The 19653-nt window shown below is 39.7% G+C and overlaps 1 protein-coding gene across 1 annotated transcript in view; it reads left to right on the top strand.

The window, feature by feature from the left end:
* Positions 1-19115, top strand: part of KCNH8 (potassium voltage-gated channel subfamily H member 8) — a 318346-nt gene extending 299231 nt beyond the window's left edge. Inside the window, exon 16 of the mRNA XM_019726038.2 lies at positions 11587-19115. Coding sequence (XP_019581597.2) covers positions 11587-12294 — 708 coding nt within the window. The 3' untranslated portion in view covers positions 12295-19115. The remainder of the gene's footprint in view (positions 1-11586) is intronic.
* Positions 19116-19653: the final 538 nt, after the last annotated feature.

Raw genomic sequence — 19653 nt, 5'->3', positions numbered from 1 at the left:
ATATAAAATAACAAATATATATTAAAATACCTATATTTAAATATATTATTGTGGCCAATAGACTGACTGAACCTCAGCTCAGAACTGCTAGAATTTGCACTGGGCATCTATATTTTTTAAAATTCTCCAAATGCTTTTGATGACAGCCGACCATGACAACTAGTGGCCTACCTCATCTCTCAATTACTTGAGCTTTTAGAAACCTCTTCTCTACATTTAGCTGATATAACTCTTTGTAAAGCTTGCTATTCATTTTTCCTACTTCTATTCCTCTTGAGTTACATAGAAAAACCTACATAAATGTTCTGTTTTTAATGAGAATAAATTTTAAAGGTAGCTAATATCTCTCTTCCTCCCACTCTGCCATATTTTTCTTTTCTATAAATGTTCTCTCTTCCTTGAAATTTTACTCATGTGATATGAAATCCAGATTTTTCATTATGATCAACTTCCTTTGCCTCTGCCCCCTCCGCTTGACCCACTTCCTCAAAGACAACCGTACCTGACCCCAGGGTCCTACAGATATTTCCAGGACAAAGGGTATTGTCTATTGTCTATCGTTATTGTCTAACGTTTTAGCTTATGAAAACATCTCAAGGTCTTGTGTTTGTTCTCTCTGCTCAGAAAGCTCTTTCCCAAGTTATTTGCATGAACTGTTCCCTTCTCTTTTTCAAATCTGTGTTCAAATGTCAACTTCTCAGTGATGTCTTCCTTGACCAGCTTTTTAAAAATAGCAGCCCCTTTCCCCCAAATGTATTTCAAAATCGGTTTTCCATCATAGCCCAATCAAACCTCTATTATACCACATAGTGTATTTATCTACATTTTTCATTGTCTTTATCCCCCCCACTAGAATCTTTATCTGCTTTTTTCTCTTCCTGGTGATTGGCATATAGTAGATACACATTTATGGTTAATGAATGAATAAAAAATGCTTGGATTACACATTATATCTATTTTAACCATCAGGCATTAGGATATTGAGTTGAAGGAAAAAATGGAATCTCAGTTTTGAGTTTGAAGAGAAATTAGAAATCCTGACATGTGAGATGCTCCTATGAGTAAACTGAGGCCCAGAGATAATCACATATACAACAAGTTGTACAGAAAGGCCTAGAAAGAAGGCCCAAATCTCAGTTCAGTAGGATTTCTTTTTGCTGGGTTAGCTTTCAAAGAAGATCATCCTTAGTCTGTATTGAAAAGGTTTCCTTTTGAAATCAGAAGCCCACATCAAATATATATATATATATATATATATATATATATATATATATATATACACACACACACACACACACACACACACACACATATATATGGTGCCAAAAAATGCATACACATTTTAAGAAAGGAAAAAAATGTATCAATTGTAATACTCAGTATATACCAATAACAAAAGATGAATACAAGTCACATTTGACTTCTGCTATTACAAGAGGTGCTCAAAGTTACCATCAGCATCCAGACTTCTTTTTATTATTATTTAAACTTTTATTTATTTTAAGTGTGTTTTTCCAGGACCCATCAGCTTCAAGTCAACTAGTTGTTTCCATCTAGTTGTCGAGGGCACAGCTCACAGTGGCTCATGTGGAGAATCGAACCGTCAACCTTGTTGTTAAGAGCACCGCGCTCTAACCAAATGAGCTAACCAGCTGTCCCCCAGACATTTCTGATTATGGTGAACTACTACTTGAGCATAGATAACATCTCTTAAAATGTGTACACATTTTTTTGCCACTCTCGGTATATACCTTAATTTAATGATGGGCTAGTAATTTTAGGATAGTTCTAGAAAGTGCTTTTCATAAAAGCCTGATAAAATATACTATATGATTAATCAAAGGGAAATATATGTTTTCCCACATGTTTCCCATTGATGATTTTTCAACATGTTAACATTTTCAAACCTTAAAAAGGAAAAAACATTATAATTTAAAGCAAAGAAAATGATAAAGAGTGTTAAGGAGAGATAAATAACAAGGGGATCAACTGGTAATTTAGACATTTTAATTTTTAATTTACTGATTTTTTAAATGTATTTTTTAAATCAAATCTGATCATTGGTAGCAAGATACTGTGACTGCAGTCTTGTGCTGAATTCAGTTGATGCTCTGCAATCTCACTTTCTAAACTGAATCTTCTCGGTCTTAGAGATGAAAGAGTTCTTGTTCACATAGCATTTATTAAAGAGCTGATTAGAAAAATGTATTTTTGTTTAAAATTCTATTATCAAAAGAAGCTTGAGGTGGGGAAGTTGTATTCCAATGGTTAAAAGAGGACTCCTTCTAGAGCCTTGAAACAAGCTTTACCATGGTTACCATGGTTACATGATGGCTTGCTGCTAGACCTCGCTGGATCAGTCCTTCATAGTAGGTGTTTATTGCTCAATTGCTTGGAGAGTAAAAGAAGAGTCTCTGTATTAATTCAAATACTAACCCACCCTTTTGTTGTTGTTGTTGTTGTTGTTGTTTTTGGATATTTCTTTGCAGTAGTTAAAAATGGGTCATTGAAATTTACCACAACCAGAGATAATGGACAACCAATTAATAAAAATTAGTTCTCTTCATTGTAGAAATTGACTAAGTTAGAAGCAAAACAAGAACAAATAAATAAATAATGCCAAAACAGATGGTCTCTAAAAAGGAAAATTTGAAGCATGTAATCTAACTGAAGAGATTTAAAAAAAAAAAAAGAGATATGAGGAAAAGTGTCAGTTATTGCAGATAAGCAAAGAAGATCTAACATACAAAAAATTACAAGTCTCTGAAAAAGAAAGCCAAATTTAGGAACCCAAACAAAACCTAAGAATACTCTAGTGAAATTACTGGACTTTAAAGTAAGGGGAAAAAAAAAAAGTCTTTGGTATCTAGCCAAAAAAGTTCTTTTGAAGGACTTGCAAAGGAAAAAATCTAGACTATCACTAGACTTTCAGACAGCAACACTTTATGAAAGAGATGGAGTAACATATAAAATATATGATTTTTAAGGAAAGAAAATGTAAACTAAGGATTTTATATCTAGCAAAAATAACCATCAAGTATCAAACTGTTATCAACATGAAAGAACTCAAAGAACATTGTTCCCATGTACATTTCTTGAAAAATGTACTAGAAAACAAGATCCAGAAAACCAAGATGACTTGACATTGCTATAGGACACATTAATTAGCATTAAATAGGTCCTTATTTATACCACTACATCTAAATGAAAGTTAAAAGGGAGAGAATAAAATTTGTCAAAGCCTTATGACAAGATAAATATAGCAGAACCATTAAAAAGGGGTGTGGGGAGAGAATGATGATAGAATATGCAAAAGAAGTTCAGTAATCGTACTTTGTAATGGTTGTATTGGTATGGATTATACATATGTTGTATGTATAATGGGGGATAAAGGAAATGCATGATTATGGAATATCCTAATTCCATCATCCTCTGTACCTCAATAACCAGAATTCACAACGTAGAATAAAGGAGATACAAATGTAATACAGAAAATGTTAAGTAAAAACCTTGCAGTCTGAAATAGAATTAGAAATACTAGTATGAATTTATGTAGTGTCACACACACATACATCCCCAAGCTCTTTCAACAGAAAAGGAGTAAAAGCAATGGCCAGCCCAATAACTAAATATCTCTGTGCCTGATTATGGTCTTGAAATACAATGTCCCTCTAAAAGAAACCAGAGTTTTTTGGATAAATGGCTGTTTCCATTTCTGGGGCATGAAATATACATGATGAGTCTGGAACACGTTCATATACCAGCCAGCAAGAAAACTACCAAACACTACTATCCAGTTTCCCCAAAAATAAGACCTAACTGGAAAATAAGCATGATTTTTCAGGAGGACATCTCTTAAACATAAGCCCTAATGCATCTTTTGGAGCAAAACTTAATATAAGACCTGGTCTTTATTTTCAGGGAGACATGGTAGGATGATGTCAAAAGAACTCAGGAGCCAATATGAAGTCTCCCATTGGCCAAAGATGGGAAAATTTGAGCTTCAGTAAAGATAGGCTATACAATGGATTGAAACATATAAAATAGATAACAAATGCTCCAAGATGGTAACATAGGAAGCTCCTGGGTTTCCCTCCTCAGATGCACACACTGTACATCTACACAGAGAAAAATTCCTTCTGAGAAAAATACAGAAACTAGCTGAGTGACTCCTACACACCAGACAAATGAGAAAATACCCACATGGAAACAGATAGGAAAATACCCACATGAAACACACTCTTGCCACAAACCCCATCCCTGGCGTGGTGTCACACAATCAGGAGGGAACCCCCAACTCCCAGCTTCTCCTTGATGGTTTGGACCCCACATATAGTGCTCCGAATTTTTAAGGCTCCTACCCGAGGGACGGGCACCCAGAACACCTAACTTTGCAAGACAAAGGGGCTTACGTTCACAAGCCCCACACAACGGTAACAAAGAAGCATTTTTCAAGTGGGTGCAAAAGCACTCCAATGGCTGTATCCCCAGGCTCAGCACAGAGGGAGCAAGCAATAGTGTTCGTCTCTCAGTTTCTCCCTGGTGCAGGTCTGACTGCATATTTTCCCAGTTGCTGCCCAAGGGTCCGGCTTCTAATCAGCCTGCATCTAGATGCATGTTGAGATCCTCTGCTTTGGGGCCCTGATGGGTCTTGGCACACCCTCAAAAATTGGGAGCCCCCCAAGAAAAAAGACAGCAGCTTCAACAATCACAAAGACCCTAATCTCTCAAGACTCCCCTCCCAGACTGTAAACACTAGTAAACGAATTCAGTACAGTTTCAGGATATAAAATCAATATACCAAAATCAGTTGTGTTTCTATACCACTAAGAATGAACTATCAGAAAGAGATATTAAGAAAACAATTCCATTTACAATAGCATCCAAAAAATTTACTTAGAAACAAATTTAACCAAAGAGGTACAAGATTTGTACACTGAAAACTACAAAATACTGTTGAAATAAATTAAAGACGATTGAAACAGATGGAAAAAATCCAACGATAGACTTGTCAAAAGAATTTTTAAAAGCTGATTAGACTGTTAGACTCTTCCTGACTTATCAGTACATGAGGAGTTAACTGAAGGGACTAGATCCACAAGAATAGAACTAATCACTGATCCACAGAGCATAAACCCGCTGCTTTGGCATCAGCTGGGAGCTTATTAGAAATGCAAACTTCCAGGCTCCACTCCACACCTACTGAGTCTGAATATACAGTGTGTCAAGATCCTCCGGTGATTTCTATATACATTTAATCTTCACAAGCACTGCCCTATACAGTTGATATTCGAGAGGAGACAAATTTTGTTTGGTGTTCACTGATAGCAGTGAGGATCCCTTTGCCAGAGAGCAATTCGGATACTAATCAGACTTTGTCACAGGAAGCAGGAAAATAGATGAGAAAAGCAATCAAAGGGTTGATAAATAATAGATTACCACAGTACAGCTAAAGTAATGAAGTTGTGTCCAAAGGCCTGAGCCTGCAGAAATTCAATGAAACTACTGAAGTAATCACTTTCATGACTCTAATTGGTCATTTTGCATTGGTAATGCTAGACTTCTAATTATTCTCTTATTATAATTTAAGAGGCATCAGATGCACCTGCATAAGTAAAACCCTTGGTACTATTCCTGTGTGACCTTGGATAAGCCACTTCACCTCTCAGCATTCTAGTCTCTCCAGCTGTAGACAAAGATTTACAACTTTTGTTAGTAATGGGATTGAGAATCCCCATTTGGATAAAATTTATGTGAGTGCCGAGTATGATTATTATTTTAGCTGACAGATAAAAAGACTGTCGCTTGTTTTTAAATGCTTGTGAAGCAAAAGACACAAAGATGAAATTATGCCGATCATCTTTTTTGTTCTGCCTGCTTATGGAGTTTGATTGAAGTTGTCTAAATCCCATCATAAATATGCAACATAACAAAGGATTAAATGAAAGACCATTTAATTACCTGAATCAGAGCTTGAAAAAATGTATATGTGTTCACAGCAGGGGGAGAGGATTGGTGTAATTAGTACCCCCGAATTTAGGAAAATTGTGTCTAGCAGGAAAATGTGTACATGTTTGGCAAAAATTGAGTGACGGGTCAAGAACTCTTCAAGCTAAGAAGATTATATCAACAGATGCATTCCCCATCTGCTCACTGAATGCACAAAAATGGAAATCACATTTTTTTCTCTATCCACTGAAGATCCAGTTATACTCAGAGTTCATGAATCATGCCACACCAATAGCCAAGACCGAGAAATATAAAACATGAATAATATAATACGCAAGAAAGGCATTTTCTACATGAAACAAAAGGTATTGTCAGAGACACATCCTGGTCTTCATTATGACACACATACTCCTGTTCCAAAAAGGTACAATCCAAAGACACACCAGAACAGCAGATCTGTGCTTTCACCAAACGCACACAATCTCACTACCGAAAGCTGGCAGTGCACAATATTATTGGGACAACAGGTCACCAGCACCACAGATGGATTCTTCAAACAATGTACGAACATAGTGTTTTAAAGTCTTACTCATTTGAAGTGGTGGGGGCTTCCATAGACACTGAGATCATACGAAATATTCTTACCTGCTGGAGTATAGTGATGCTTATTTCTGTCTTGTAGTGCTGTAGGGAAGATTGACAAACGTTATCTAAGTTCAAATGAAAAATAACAGAAACTCATACTAAGAAATTAACAAAGCAACTTACTATTCATTAAATTATTCGTGTATCAACAAAGATTTATAGATGGCAGGATTTGTGCAAGGGCTTGAGCTAATTATAAAGAACAATAAAGACCAGTCATACCTGCCACCACCCCAACCCCACACTGGTCTTTATTCAATTCTGATCAACATCAAACTACACATCATTGTATTTTGGCTCACACATCAGAGAATTCTCACTCCATCTGACTGCAATTACTCAAACCTTGGACTGCAAATACAAGATCTTAATCAACATTTTCCAAAGACTCTGGTTATTACTGTCATTATTTACCACTGCAAAGATCCATGCAAGGCAATGCTAAAACTTGGAGACTGATTCTTCCAATATCAATTATGTAAAAGTGTTAACAGGAATGGTTTACCTCTCCATTCTGAGGCTGGAGAGGAACTATATAGATAACTGCTTTGGTCTAAATGCTTCCTGGGTAACTATCCCCCCACCATCCAAAAGTTTTTAACTAAGCTTAGTGCCTGTGTTACATCATCAAATCCAGACACCTGGAATTCTGACATAATACCAGTTATATGGGGACTGAACTTTCACATCCATTACATTATTTAATTCTCACAAGAAAGCCCATATGGAAATATGACTCAAAGGAGGATGAAAAGTAACATCACATCAATGGAGCAAGTTAAACATGAGAGGAGAAAACCAGATACTATGGAAATGTAGGCAACAACTATTTCAAAGCCAACAGAAGTTCTGAGGAAATCCGCATATGGCAGAAATAGAAAAATTGTGGCAGTTAGAGATTCCCTTCTTAGATCAGTGTGTGAATTACCATGGACAGTTGACAAGCCTGTTGTCACAGGGGTGTTTCTATTCCTGACAGGAGGTGCTGCTAAATAAGAGCAATTGCGCTGCCTGAAAACCTGCTAAACACCTAATGATTTGTACGGTTAAATGCATGATGCTGGGAGAACAAAGACGAGAAAAATCTTTAGATGCTCCAAAGTTTTGGATAGAAAACTGAACCACTTGGAAGCACAGATGGTGTTTTCATCACTTCTAACAGTTGGGACTTTGGAAGAGATAGAGAAATCTTGGATGTGAACACTTAGCTGTGCAGATGGTGATGGTGAACTGGTTTGGCCAACAGTTTTAAATTCCAGACTGATGGATTCTTATCCACAAAAGAATGAGAAGGTGGAAAAGAAAAAGGAAGAAGAGGAAAGAATGGATAAAGAAAATGTAACTTAATACACAAGTATGAGAATAATGCATATGAAGTTATGGTTTCTTTATCTATCATCTTTGTAAATAATCAGAAGACCACATCTAAATAACCATCCATGGTAACAACCAAGGATGTAAAATGTTTGCCAAATTTCAACTGGTAAAACAACTGATAACTTAATTGAATTTGTTGCTTGGCACTCATAATGTCAAGTCAGTAAATAGGGGAAATTTCCCAGTGATTTAAAACTACCCATGGAAATCAAATTTATGGTAGGACAGTTGACAAAACAGTAAGAGAAATGAAGTCTAGCAGAAGACTTGACCGAAGGAGATCCATTTCTACAATTATGAAGGAAACACAATAACAGGGATTCTTAATAGTAGAAATGCCACCTGCTCTTAAGATCTAGAGGATAACCAAGGATTTGGTTTAGGAAATTTATGTTTTAAAAAACTTTAACAGGTACAATACCTCCTCTTAATATATTTACTTGGGAGAAAGAGGGCCAGTTACAGATTTGCCAATATAATTTTGTAATAGGCAGCTTTCCCTGAGGATATTTATGGTGAAATCATGAGACAAAATAAGATAAAAATTGAAGGCACTATGAGAACCAAGTTTTCAGAATGGCAGGAATGGCATTTATTTATACATTTGAGATTTAGTGAGCGCATTGCAGAAAAGAAGAGAGATTAGAAGCTTGAAGGGAAAGAAGAAACTTAGGCAGAAAAGGGCCGTGGAGAAGACACCCAGTCAGAGACAACAGCACGTACAAGAGCAGGGAGCTGAGAATCTCACTGCATTCGGTCTGATGATGTACAAGGGGAAAATGCAGGAAATGGAACCACTGACAAATGAGGTGGGCTTGGGAAGAGCTTTGTAATACCTGCTCAAAAAGATACTGTTTTATTGTTGTTGCGTTCATATAATTTTCTGTGAAGAGGTTTTACCGTGCTTAATCAGTCTCCTAATTTTTTTTAGAGGTGACACTATTTACTTATCTGACATTAAATGACCATTTCAGACAGATGTTACACGTGAGGCTACTTTTTGTATCATCTGTGTTCTTAACAAATTCTGACCACATTAGCAAAAATCTTTCAACTCTTAAGCAGTATCTCTTGTTCTATATGATAATATACTATAACAGAAAGAACACCAAATTAAGAAACCTCGAATTCTAGACCAAAGACTGTCATTCATGATATAAGGGACCTTAAAAATGCCATCTAACCTCTGGGTTGTAATGCAGGGTCTCAGCTCCCAACAGGTGAACACAGGATATGGTGAGGCTGAAAAGGAACAACAACAGAGCCACAGATAGGGGCTTCATACCACTATATTCTTGAAGGCGGCTGGTTGAGACACAAGGAGCAAACATCCACCAGTACCAGACAAGGGGTCTTCCTGCACCCCAGTCTCGCTGGCGGCCGGGCGAGACACAGGTAGTAGGATCCACATGATCCATGCAATCTGCAACCCACGCTTGCTAACGTAGCCACGGCAGTTATATACAAAACAATAGTGGCTAATGGCCAACTGGTTACAGCTGATGGCCAACTAACTGGTTACAGCTGATGAACATCTAATAACCGAGCCAGCACCTTTTCCACGTGAGGCCGAGAGCCTGGAAACTGCTCTCCTGGCCCCTTCCCCACAGGGTGTTAGTGTCCCCATTTTACAGGTGGGGCAATAATATCGCACCCCTGCCTATCGTGGTGCTCTTTGCAGATCCGATAGGGAAAATGTACCTGAAAGCACATTGTACTATAAATTTACTCAAACATTTATTGAACAACATAATTGTTGATGTGCCTAAAATGCAAATTGCTCTTCAAAGACTGTGTCTATATTCAATCTTAATAAAAGGCTGACTGAAAGCATTTTTATTGGGAACTGAGCTAATGTAGCCCAGTGAATTTGATACAGGAATTAAGCTTAGACAACCCCCAGGAATGGATGATTAATATGTCCCTTCAGATATCTCATTGAGTGTCAGCCTTCTCTTCTTAAATTTTTATAGAAGAACCAATCAGTTCGAAATAGAAGCCATAGGTGCATGTCCGCAGTGCTCAGATCCAGATATTGATTTCAGCCTGATCCATGCACTTTAGAATTGAGGCCTGGCTAGTTATGAAATTGACAATCTGCAGTGAAAATTTCAAAACACATAGACTGTCACATTCACTCTCACTTCTTAAATGTGAGGCTCAGAAGTATCTTTTTGTCGCCAGAAGTTTTAACACTGCTAAAAAACCTGGACAAGTATTTGAGTCCTTTGAGCTCATTGCCAGCAGCAAGGCAGAAATAGTTTTGGCCTGGAGATTTCAAGGCAGGTGTTACCAGTTGGTTGCCTGAACCATAGAAAAACCTCCTTCTGGCCTTTTAAAAATGCCTGATTGGAGAGGCACTACCTCCTGATGGGCCTGCCAGGGAGAATTAGTTTCAGAACACACTCAGAGGAAGTGGACTGAATTACGTTACTGAGTAAACCAGGAATGAATAATCAAATGTTGAAAAAATCTGCCCAAAACAACAATCTTGGTTTGGGCATCACTGAAGTTGAACTACCCTTTTTTCATTTTGTTTTGTGTTCTGATGGTATTGATTCCACGGGTTCAGCAGCTGATATTAAAGTTTTGTGGTTCGTGATAGTAAAATTAAGTCACAGGAATTCCTTTTTTAAAATGCATTCTTCTAGCAATGAAGGCAAATTATTAAAACCTGTGTTAGTGTTATGCCTCTAACCAAAGACTGGACAGGATACGTGCATGTCCTGCTTTCTGAAATACAGGTTCCCCTATCTTTGAATATCAACGTTCCAGAAAGGTTGGATTTAAGTCAAATTCAACTTCTTGCGGTCTTCCGTGGTTAAAAAAGTGACATAGGGCCAGCCCGGCGGCTCAGGCGGTTGGAGCTCCGAGCTTCTAACTCTGAAGGTTGCCGGTTCGATTCCCACATGGGCCAGTGGGCTCTCAACCACAAAGTTGCCGGTTCAACTCGAGTCCCACACGGAATGGTGGGCAGCGCCCCCTGCAACTAAGGTCTTTTCTTTCTTTCTCATCTCATTTTGCAGCTTTCCCTTTTTCTGTCAACTCTCCCCCCCACTGCAAATCTGGTGTGAGTTCTTGCTCACATCCTTATCATCACTGAAGGCCAGTTTATCTCTGGACCTCTAATGTGCATAGATCTCAAGAAGAAAAGACAGAAGTGAGAGCTGTCTGTCATTCACTGGGTGTTCGCTCTGGACAGGCAGTGTGCTGAGCGCCTTACGTCCAATGCCCCCACTCCGCATGGTTACATGGTGTCTGGGGTGATGTGTGTGCACTGCTGTGCATCCACTAGCTCAGAGGAAGCAAAAGATACTGTCTGTATTTAAGATCCACAAGAGATGATGGACCCATGCCTCTAATCTTGTTCCAGAACCCCCGCAACACTAAGTAAGAATGCCAGGCAACTTGCGTCTCTCTGTGTTCCCTCAGAATGAGGATGGCTTTAGGTCAGGTGACCACCACCCCCATTCACCCTTTGGACTTGACTGGAGTTGGAGGTAGAGCAGCCTTTCAGACCTTCGTATTAAGAAATCTCACTTCCCTGTCTCACTGCTCTGAAATCACTACCATGCACCTCTGACTATTGCTTTTTGGTGTGCTTTATCCAAACAGGTAACAACTCTGACTCAGGAGGTCTCCCAATTAGGTAAAGACATGAGGAAGGTGATGCAGCTTCTAGAAAACATTCTGTCACCCCAGCAGCCGTCACGGTTTTGCTCTCTACACACCACCTCTGTGTGTCCCAAATGGGACAGCTCACAGACCAGGATGACCTGGAGTACGCACCAGCCTTGCCTACACTTGCAAGCAGGTGGAGCTGCTTATACTCAAGCACAACTTTGTCACGGTAACGTCACTTCAGATATTTGGAGTGTGGATCCCTCCTCTGCGGAGGGCAGCCCCCAACGAACTGGAGCTCGTGAGCAAAAACCTACAGACCATGAACTCTGTCACTCTCCAAACCTTGATTTTTCACCTGCCCACTACCAGGTCGTCCAAGAAGGTCATTTGCAATTTTTAAGGTGCATCTCTCCACATTCAGATACCACCACGCTGACGCCCCTGCAGTCCATTTCGGCGACTCTCTCATCTTCTGTCTGCTCCTCCTCAGAAACTTCTTTGCATCTGATTCTCCCAAGCAGATCCGAGGAGGGCAGCTTCAGCCAGGGAGCCGTGAGTTCCTTCAGTCTGGAAAACTTGCCAGGATCTTGGGAGCGGGAAGGAATGGTATCAGTCTCTACTGAACCTTTGGAGAGCTTTCCACTGGAAGTCGTCACAAGCACAGCAGAAGTGAAAGACAATGAAGCCATAAATGTATGACATTAGTGCACGTGAGGCAGCTCCTCATTTCAGACCCACCACCGCATGACAGCTTTAGTTTGCCATTTTTTTTGCCTCCGGCAGGTATCAAGACTAGGCAGAGTTGAGAGTCCTGCCCAAGAGAGCGTGAGGTGCCAGGGAAAGGCATAACCAGCTCCATACTGCAGCAAAGACTTCCTAGATCCTAGAAACATAATAGAAACATTCTCCTGTACAGGTATTAACTTACTGGTCTGTTTGACAGACTTTGGTAAAAGTCCAAAGACCCTGAGGGTCTGAGCAGCTAGAAGTCCCAGACAAAGAATTTGTGGATTCGTTTTTCTCCTAGGTGGCTTTTGTGAAGTGCAGCAAAGGTTTTTCCTGAGTGCCTGTTTGTCATTCTTGAACAATATCCGTAGCACTGTTGGCCTCGGGAGTGAATGCACAGCTCCTGCTGATCTATTTTATTTTTTGTGAAGGCAAAGGGACAATTATCACTGCATGTCATCTCCTAGACAATCAGTCAAATAGAGCTGGTGGCCAGTGGTTAGCTATTGCACGTTATTTGCCATGTAAATGAATATGTCTTTATTTATCAAAAAAAAAAAAAAAAGAGAGAGAGAGAGAGAGGCTATTTTTATATCCTTGGTATGAAATATGTATTTAAACTATTTAAACTATTTATAAAGAATTGAATGTTTTCTTTTCATTTTGGTAAAGGAAAAAAAAAGCTTGCCATTTTAGCAAGAAATGCACTATGTTATGTATAGTAGATCAAATAATTATGTACTATTAAGTGGATGTAGTTTCAAAACGAATCCCCCTTTTATCTGCATGCAGTTTGCAACAAATGTATCCTCACACTTCTGGATTACGAAAGAAAAGTGAGGTCACATTTTATTAATGAAATGAAAACGTGGACTGAGTGTCAAGTACACAAGCTCTGGCACGGCAGTAGGGAGGGCCGCCTGCTTACTCTCTGCTGACTCACGTCAGCCACCAGAATCCAGGCTGTCCCCACTGTGCCAGCATAAATGTCCTCCCTCTGGCCTCACACTTAGTTACTCAAGAACTCAAACGTGATCTGTGGCACATGAGATCACAACTACATTGAGCCAGTTTAGCGTCAAAATGAGCAAGAAAACCTGTGTAGCCTCCCCCTGTGCTGTTTTTTCAGGAGAGCTGGTGAACCAGGGAAAATTTCAAAACGCAGCCAAGACTAATGAGCTATGACTTGAGAGAGGGGTGCCAGCTTACATTGGATCAGCCCTTTCTTTTTCTTGAAAGCTCTCAGTAATGTTGTAAGTTATGTGGAGCAGGTGTTTTCCTTCTCATTTTGCAGAGAGAAAAAAAAAGGCACAGAGATTACACAGCGAGGATGCTGGAGACAATCTAGGACACATAATGCTCCCTACATCTCAACCAGTGTGCAAGTTCAATTGATGCTGGCTCAGTAAGGATTTAAATGCCTTCACTTAAGTTTTATTTTATGTTTTAGAATGTTTAGGGCATAATCATCCCCGACATTCGTAGAAAACTTATCAAATTCGCATTCTAGAATCCTCTGTTCTTATTTCCCACCACAAAGGATAAACAATCTGAGGATTGTACCATTAAAAACACCTAAATAAAAAACAAGACTTCTGATGTGTGAATCGGTACCCTAAAATTGGCTAGAGTGGCAGAACGAAATCGTCTCTAAGAAAAAAATGGAAACAGTACAGGTTTATGAGGCAGGTCACTCAAGACTCAATGTCTTCTACTCTCCCACCTCTAAAATTTAGTCTCTCCCTAAGTGAATGGAAAAATGCAGGTAAAGGCAGCATTCTAGATACAATGTATTCATTTGTATTGCCTGGTTTGCTCATCTTGACCTATGTCATCATTTGAGGTACCATTCAAAAAGAACTAGTTCATCTTGGTGAATATCCTTCAGGCAAACTAGCTCTACTGTTACTGATGCTACTAATAATGACTGGCGTTCTGCTTCTTGAGTATTGACTGTGTACCAACAGAGGTTTAGGAATTAACATGCTATGTTTCCACATATAATTATCAAATGATGCTAAACGTTACTTGTTTTTATTATCCCCCATTTTGTACATAAATAATTGGGACACAGACTTTTTTTCACTTGCCCAATCACATTGCTTTAAATGATAGACCCAATATCCTATGGCCATTCTAGGTTCTCCTCCCTTCATATCCAAATCCATTCTTGCTGCCTTTTGAAACTTTACTAGTAATTACTTTCTTTGGAAATCCACGAAAAAATATTTGTTTTCTTTTAAGTAAGCCCACAAATGGGATAAATTAGTCCAGCTCTAAAGATTTGTGGAAGTCCAGTGAAATACCTAGAAACATGCCCGTAGTTTTCCAGCCAGTCACTTTCTCTCTATCTACTCCTAGCAGCTGACTTTTGTGGGCGTACACACCAGCTGCCCAGCCTGGGTACGTCTGCAGCTGGCCAAGAGTGAGCGAGCGCCTCAGAGAAGTGAGAGCTCCCAGGGGTTTCTTCCAGGAGGGCACCTGCCTCACCTGAGTCAGCCCCACCTTCTTCCTTATTGGCCTTTTCATCATGCTGACACACAGGACTCTTCCCATATCCAGGGCAATTCAGAATGACATGTTTTGGGTTTTTTGTTTGTTTATCTGTGTTGTGATATTATTCTAGGAAATGAGAATTCCAAGTGTTTCTAGATGTTTGATTTTTCTAAACATTGTTGCTATGCAAATAGCAGAGGCCCTTGTCTTCTAATCAGGGGTGCATTTTGGGATCCCTACATTTTCCTCACCTACCCATCTGTGCTGAAGGAGCAAAGCAGGGATCCAGAGGGAACAGAAGCACTTATTTTTTTGATCAAGTATATTTTCTTAAAAATAATGCTGGGGACTAAAGTCTTCTGCATAATCCTAGTTAAAAGAACCAGGCAGACAGCTTATAAAATACTTTATTTTAATTCAACATAGGAAGAATCTTCTGGCAATTAAAGCTACTTGCAAGTGGAGTTTATTGCCTTAAGAGTTGGTAAGATCACTATCAAAGTGTCCTTTGAGAGGCTGAATAACTGTTTGATAGGAATATAGTTTTCCAAAAGGGCTCTGTATTCGGTCTTAGCAGAATGCCTGCATCAGAACCTCATGGGGTGTGATTCTGGCAGAAAATTGGGCTTTAACCTAGTCCCTTGGGGTGGGGCCTGGGAATCTCCTATTTAGTAAAGTCCCTGGTGACTTACATACACTAAAGACTGGGATACAGTGGTCTGCAATCTATAACAGTACAGGACGGAGTCCTAGCTAATTTATACATACGTGGACTAGCATCTAAATTCTGCTAAAAACAGCCCTGCGCCTATGACTGTGTAATTGAGAGGCCTGGTTAACCCCCATAGCAGTCGTCTCCAGCTCTAGTTTGAATAATATATTTCCAAGGGACCGTAATAAAAATAGAGATTTCAGGGCTCTGACCCGTAGAGTATGGGCTGGGTTCCAAGGGATTCTGCTATGGATGTTCCAGAAAACAAACTCCAGAAACATTACTCTACACAGTGTAATCATCCCTTAGACAATGAGCAGCTGGTTCTGTGGAAGGTGGACCAGCTAGAATCAAACCGCTTAAAACTGACAAGTGTGTGTAATACTATTTCCGTACAGTTCCTAATACATCAATGATTTTTTCATGAAAATGACTGGTCACTTTCTCCAAGAAAACTTGAAGCATTTACTCATTACTTCCAATACTAATGGTTGAGCACCTATTATGTGTCCTGCGTTAATACCTCTTGATTTGTTGTAGGACTTTGTTTCCTTGTTTTATTTGGATTTTCTCAAAGGGGAAAAAAAAAAAAGGTGAAAATGCCTTTTGAAATCTCATAAATGGGCCAGTGCTTCCCAGATAGGGAGGAATCCTATTTGGAGGTGAAGCAAGTCAACTATTTCGAGAACGACAATTGCTGTGGATGACCCCTGTGTGGAATGGAACTGCTAATGTCAAGATTATGATTTATCAGGCCAATGAAAATAGCTTGTTCCAAATAGTTTTTGCTCAGGCTGCTTCTTCTCATGAAGTGTGTAGCTTATCGTCCAAGGTCATCCTTTGAGACATTGCCTTGACTAGAGAATTCTACAATGTTCCATCTCATCTTCTCTTAGGTCACTGCCATCCCTGAAAACAGCCTCAGGGCATGTGCTGCCTCAATTAAAGGCTGTTCCAAAAGGCTGGCCTTTTCCTACTTCTTTCATTTTACACAAAGGCAGCTGCTCCACATAAGTATGATGTTGAGAAAGGAGCAGGAGTTTGGGAGGAACACAAATGAGTGTTTGCTTCCAACCATTTCTCTTTGCTCTGTGACCTCAGACAAATTATTTAACACTTCTGAGCCTCAATGTTTTCATCTAAAAATTGAGAATTAAAATATATCTAACTTGCAGAATTTCGTGAAGGTTTAATGAAGTAATTTATGTGAAAGCACACTGCCTGACATATAATGAATGCTAAGCAAATGTCAGTTCGGCTCCCCTGACTCTCCTACTTCCCCCTCCTCCTCCCATCTCCCTCTCTCCCTCCCTTCCTAAGTCCTCTACCCTCCCTTCCCCCACCTCTTCTTCCCCTACTTCCTCCCTGGCTCTCCCCTTTTCCTTCATTCTCCTTTCTCCTTCCTTCATTTCTGATCCCTCTTTCCCTCTCCCTTCTCTCCCCTTCTACTCCCTCTTTCCTCCCCCTCCCCTAAGTGTCCCAGGCTAACTTCTAGAAAATGAGTCCCATTTGACAACTTCTCTGCATAGGTCACAATCTAGTTTTTATACTATGTCCCCTGCAGCCTACTCCTCAAAGTATTACCAACCAAGTCAACAGTCACCTTAAAAAAAAAAAAAAGTCATTGAGGAAGCACCAGGGTAAAACGTGCTGTCTCTGTTCCCAGCCATTTTATCCCCAACCCATAGGACTTCTGATTTTTTTATCTGAACTTTAATAATTAAAGCCTTATCTTAAACTCTTTACAATTACAGAAAGATCCAGGAAATTTATTCAATAGCATGAATATATTGCATGAACATATTCCCACCCCTCTCTTACCCCCCAGGCCTCTTTTTTGCTCATAAAGTCTCTCTGGAAATTTGGTGTTGCTTCAGAAGTCACACACATATTTTTGCTGTCCCCACCACCCCCGGCCACAGACCTGAACACTGTCAGCCAAAAGCCTCAGAACTTTCCCTGTGGCAAGTGGTCTTGCCCTCTTGCCCGTAGCTCCTCCGGCTGAAAGCAGAAGTGAGGAAATGCCTACTACTTCACACAAATGCCTTCAAAGCTTCCCCTTGGTGTCCCTCTGAGACAATAGATCCCACCAGAAGGAATAGCTGAAATGTCACTCCCTGCAGCTTGAGTCCTGAGAAAATCTGTTTCTTTGGTTGTGTCATTCAACAGAGCCCTAAATAGCTTGCAAAAGACTTGAAGACAGACAGCCCAGTGAGGCAGACCACCATACCTGCAACTGTTTCAGGGAATTAGATAAACTGTACTTTCTAAAAGAAAACAACTGAGTGGGCAAAACACATCCTATGGGCAAAAACTATGCCTTCTCAGACTATTTCCTTCTGGCTTAGGTTTTTTCCCCTATGGAGATAAGCTGAGAATGGGATGGAATTTAATAATGAATCTAAGGCTCTGTTTTGAGCTCTTTTTGTTTTTGTTCTTACCGTTGGCTCGATAAAAAGAAAATATGCGTATGTGATATATTTGAATACAACAGAGAATAAAATGGGAGGAAGTGAGACTTAAAAGTGTGTCCGTGCTTTCCATTTTTGTAAGAAACCAATACACTAACTTGAAGGGACCATTCTGAATTAAGAATTCCCTCTGGGGTAAAGAATACCCTATCCATTTGGCACTTGCTTTCAGTAGTAAATTTGCTACCAATGCTGAGACCTCTGAACTCCAGCTGGCAGTTTATTGTTCACTAGCGTTTATTTGTCCTGAGGAAGAATTATTCCCAAACTCAGCATGGGAGTCAGTGTTAACTGCTGCTGAGGATGGGGCTCAAACTCCACTGCATCTCTCAGGGAACACCGCCCTCTGAGTGTCTGCAGCTACGTGGCTAACATCGAGTATCTTTGGGGTCCCTTGCAGTGATTGGCACTGATGTCCAGGAGCCATGAGGTTGAAACGCAGATGTCTGAAAGTTGCCATGGTAACCATTGCCCAAAATAAGTCATGATTACTCCTGCTCTAATCAGGCAACCTGTAGAAAAAAATCAAGCTCTGGCTTCTAGTACCCAAAGATATTTGAGACCTGGACCTGACTCACTTAATATATCTATGGTTTCACTTAGACAAAAAACACATCTGCAGAAAAAGGATAAAGGAGACAGCATTTCTGACTCTTCATTCTCAAAGTGTGGTCCGTGGAGCAGCAGCAGCAGCTTCATCTGGGAGCTCGTTAAAAATGCAAAGTCTCGGACCCCATCCGAGAACTACTGAATCCGTCTACATTTTAACAAGATCCTCATGTGCACATGTTAGAGTTTTTATAAACACTGCTTCTCGACTCTGGCTACCCATTAAAATCACTTGCGCAGCTTTTAAAACTCCAACTCCTGGCCCTGACCTCAAAGATTCTGATTTAGTTTGTCTAAATGGGACACAAGTATCGATAATGTTTAAAACTCCCCAGGTAACTCCAGGGTTGAAAAAAACCTAGAATTCCCCTCACCAACAGCATCAACCCCATCAGGAACTTATTAGGAATGCCAAGTTCTCAGGCCCCAACCCAGGTCTACACAGTCAGAAACTCTGGGGGTGGCCCTAGTTATCCATGGTGATTCCCATACCTACTCAAGTTTGAGACAACTACTCTAGTCTGGATGACAAAGGAACCAGCATGGGCTGAAGTAGGTCTTAAGCAGGAAGGAGTTTGACTATAATAATACATTATTATATATATTAGATGTTTAATAAGATATGTATTAATATCAACCTTCTTCCAGGAGACTCATCATTTTCTATTTCCAATATTCCTCTATGTTTTAAAACCATACTAATATATGAACACATCACTTTCTTCTTAGAATAGACTCCTTATTTTGCCATCTTTTCTATGTCTACAGTTTAGCCTAATGATATATCCTTGTGAAAAATTTTATTCCTGAGATATCATTGGTGCATCTCAGTTTTATGAGGCCTGGCTTAGGAAAAGAACAGCATTGGTTACAACAGCAGGTCAAAATTATAAGATTAGTGAAACTTGGCCCGGGAGAAAGTTTCTCCCCCAAGACTACAGACAATGTGTCCCAAGGAAAACCAATCTGATGCTTTTCCTAGTGTTAGTTACACATTGTTCTTAATGTTCAGAAATCAGGGTTTTAGGCCAGCTGGTGGCTCAG

The sequence above is a fragment of the Rhinolophus sinicus genome, linkage group LG10, assembly GCF_036562045.2.
Source record: "Rhinolophus sinicus isolate RSC01 linkage group LG10, ASM3656204v1, whole genome shotgun sequence".
NCBI classification, from domain to species: Eukaryota; Metazoa; Chordata; class Mammalia; order Chiroptera; family Rhinolophidae; genus Rhinolophus; species Rhinolophus sinicus.
Note: the sequence above shows the minus strand (reverse complement) of the source record. Positions and strands in the feature narration are given on the sequence as shown.